Source organism: Morone saxatilis, unplaced genomic scaffold (assembly GCF_004916995.1).
Source record: "Morone saxatilis isolate NCDOM2014 unplaced genomic scaffold, NCSU_SB_2.0 Contig24, whole genome shotgun sequence".
Taxonomy (NCBI): Eukaryota; Metazoa; Chordata; class Actinopteri; family Moronidae; genus Morone; species Morone saxatilis.
Genome location: NW_023339807.1, coordinates 21649253 through 21652760, shown reverse-complemented (window position 1 = coordinate 21652760; position 3508 = coordinate 21649253). Strand labels below are relative to the sequence as shown.

The window sequence follows — 3508 nt, the reverse complement described above, 5'->3', positions numbered from 1 at the left end:
ATTAAAACATAACCAGAAATCAATTATATGAACTTAGTAGGAACAAACTGATAGACAGTCAGGAAACATTGGAATGATAGAATAAAACATCTGTGAGATATGATAAAAAGTGTACCTCTGGGGTCAGTCGGTAGGACGAGGGATAATACAACTCTTAATTATTTGTACATTTATTTATTAGTTTGGGCTTTTAATAGTCAGGCATCAGATCAGCCATGTATCTGTGTTCATGCACTCTCACATAATGTACAAATATAACCGTGTTAACGCAAATAAGAGCAAATATAATCTGTTACTTCCCCTCATAGGAATACAATTTTCTGTCTCCTTTTTCCCACAGTGGGCCTTTTTGCAAGACCCCCCTCACATGTCTCCTCCCAAAGCCACGAGTCAGCTCTTCCGTCATCCCCCAGCAGAATCGGTCTGGAACAAACCTGCACCCCTCACTCCTCAGAGTCCTCAGGTGTATCGGAGGCAGCCAGGAACCTGCCTACATCTCCCAGCAGCCTTGTCGTCAAAGAGGAGCCGTATGATATCGACACAGTCTTAATCAAGTGGGAAATGAGTGAAGAGAGATTCGGGGAGGATCAGGAGAGCACAGGGAGTCCAAATCAGGACAAGGAGAGCACAGGCAGTAAAAGTAATGCATCCTCTCTCTTATTCCTAGTACACATTTCCTGAATGATCTCTCAGTTTAAGCTGTTGCATAAAGGGCATGTTCTGTAACACTAGGACTGAGTATTGAACATCAATAGTATCCCGATCAAGTATCAAAAATTTGGCATTGAAATTCTCTGTCACATTCTTTGGCTTGTTTACTTATTCCTTTAAAAGATATTTCATGATTTAAATCATATTTTTAAAAAGGCTCATGCTTTGAATATGGAAATATTCTTGTATGGCTGCTTTGTGAGTCACAATTGATCACTTTTGCATTTGAGAAAAAAACATGGTTATATAAAATTGAACCTAATGTTTTGGATTCAAGCACAAACTTGTGTATTGTTTTGTCACCAATCATTGTTCAGCAATACACAGTTGTGTGTAAGAGCATTAGAAAGAGAAAAGCTTTGGCTAAATGCTGTCACTGTAAAAATGCATTTGCATGATGGCAGTGGGGTTGTATGATGTAAGAAAATGTTTGTCCCTTCTGATCCCATTAGAAAAACTGGAGAACAGAGAGAGAAAGTCCAGCGAGACACCTCATGCAGATCTGGATGGACATCACGTCACTGAGGGAGAACACCTCAGGTGGGTTGTTTCATAGATACAAGTGAGCCAAATAAATACAAGTGGCCCTCAGTTACCTCAGTAGGGTTTTTACCTCTTTAAAAGACAATCCACCCAAACTGTTTCAACTATATAAAACATCAATTGTGGCATTAGATATTTATAATTAAGGGCTTCTCTTTGACTTTATACTTAGATTCAGTGGATTCAGGGTGCAGATATATCATTTTTGTTCACCAGCCAAATGGATAGTGAATGCTGTTGAGTGAACCTGCATTTGGCTGCTGCTAATTGTGTGCCCTGCTTGGATTCATAATTGATTTATCAGCTACATTCATAGTTTATTCTATATATATAAAAAACAAAACAAGGTGTGAGATGTGCTGATGCAATACTCTGTGGTTTATAAATTGCTGTGACAAATCTTCCATGAAACACCACTTATCTGTTTAGCCACACTTATGTCACACAGCAGCATGGGTCAGTTGGTAACAACTTTAGCCATTCAGCTCAGTAGTTTAAGAGTATCTGATTTGTGATTGCAGACAGTGGTGTGGTGGCAGTCCTACAGATCAGATTTTTCCTTTGTTGCTTACTTTCTCGTAAAACATATCAAATCTGTTCATTTGTCAGTTATTTTATTGGACTTAATTGCATGGGAGGCAATACCTACTCATCTGTGTGATCCTTTCTCACCTCTTGACCTCCTCAGGAAGAAGAAGAGCGTGCCAATGTCCGAGCTGCCGGAGGAGGCTCAGAGACTGAAGAGGGCAGCCTGGAGAGCAGCTTCCAGGCGGTACTACGCCCGCAAAGTAGCCCGGCAACAGGCAAACCCCTCACGCCCCCCGGTCCCCTTCCCCCGCATTACAGACTCTCGGTACTCGCAACCTCACAACTCTTTAGTGGATAAGAGGAGGAGGACGCTGATATCAGAGTTACCTGACGACTGTCAGACGCTGCAGAGGGAGGCGTGGAGAGCCGCGTCCAGGAGGTACTATGCTCGAAAAACCGCTCGCCACCAGACTGAGCCCACACAGTACGTACACCTGCTCCAGAACATAGAGCCATCTGAGGAAACACTGGGACCTAACACAGGAGGATCCCACACCAACAGTGGAGGAATAATGTGCAGCTGATAGATAGTAGTTGAGGTTTTTATATTCTGCATATTTAAAGGTTGATTTCATTGTGTTATGCTATGTAAAACACTGGACTGCACTGAATATTGTTGGTTGGTTTGGCTCAGGTCTTCTGATATGGTTTGCAATTATCAATTATTTTCATTATTATTAATTGATTAGTTGTTTGATCGACATTTCTGACATTTTCTGGACCAGTGTTTCCCAAAGCCCAAGGTGACGTCCTCAAATGTCTTTCAATATATATTTATATATAATAAAGATCTTCAGTTTACTGTCATAGGACTTACGAAACCAGAAAATATTCACATTTAAGACGCAGAAAACAATTAATCTATTTAATATTGGACCACTAATCAATTAATCATTGCAGCTGTAGTCAGAGTAGTTTGAACCTAATGTTTTAAATGAAAACTAATTTGTGTTTCTTCACAAATATCGCTGCAATAACATCACTTCAGTTCTAATTTTTCACTGATTTTACTATTTTCTTCATTTCAGCCTTTTTTTGGTATACTGCATTGCATGGCTGTACAAAATGCTTACTGCAAAGAAAGACTGAATAAATGTATTCTGAGGCAATGTAAAGATATTGTACAGTTTTATTCATGTATCAATACAGCGCCCCTGGAGTTCAACGTGTGTAACCACAATCAAATTATGACCTCAACATCTCTGTGTAATTGATAAATGAAGAATTACCATGTTGATTTTTTGATGGTAAAACTTAAAATGTATTTTTGTCCTTTTTTTGGAACATGTTAAATAAAAAATAAATAAAATAAAGACATTTAAATACAACTGGTCTTTTTGTTTACAATGAATAATGTCTGTCTAAATGTGTCAGTTTGATCTGTTATTGCACCAACTACAATTTCCTTTTTTTAAATCAGTAAGCACTTATATATTTGAGTTGATGCTAACTTAAAGCAAAATAAACTCACTGACCCCCTGAGTGAAGAAAGCTTTCTTTGTTTCAACATGTCTTATGTTAAATTATGCACAATAAAAGAAAAACACATTTCCATTTCTTTCTTTCTTTAAATTTATTTATTTTGAACTAGATACACATTGAATGAAATCAGACAGGTACAATATGAAGGCTTGCTTGGTGTCACATTATTAGGGAATACAGCGCT

At 38.4% G+C, this 3508-nt stretch overlaps 1 protein-coding gene across 1 annotated transcript; it reads left to right on the top strand.

Annotated features, from left to right (window-relative positions):
* Positions 1 to 340: 340 nt before the first annotated feature.
* On the top strand, positions 341 to 3303 carry LOC118335365 (the record flags this gene model as incomplete). Its single annotated transcript, XM_035671611.1, is given in 3 exon segments — positions 341 to 640; positions 1164 to 1251; positions 1943 to 3303. Coding segments are annotated over 3 exon segments (812 nt in total), but the record flags the coding sequence as incomplete, so codon positions are not given.
* Between the last annotated feature and the right edge of the window lie 205 nt (positions 3304 to 3508).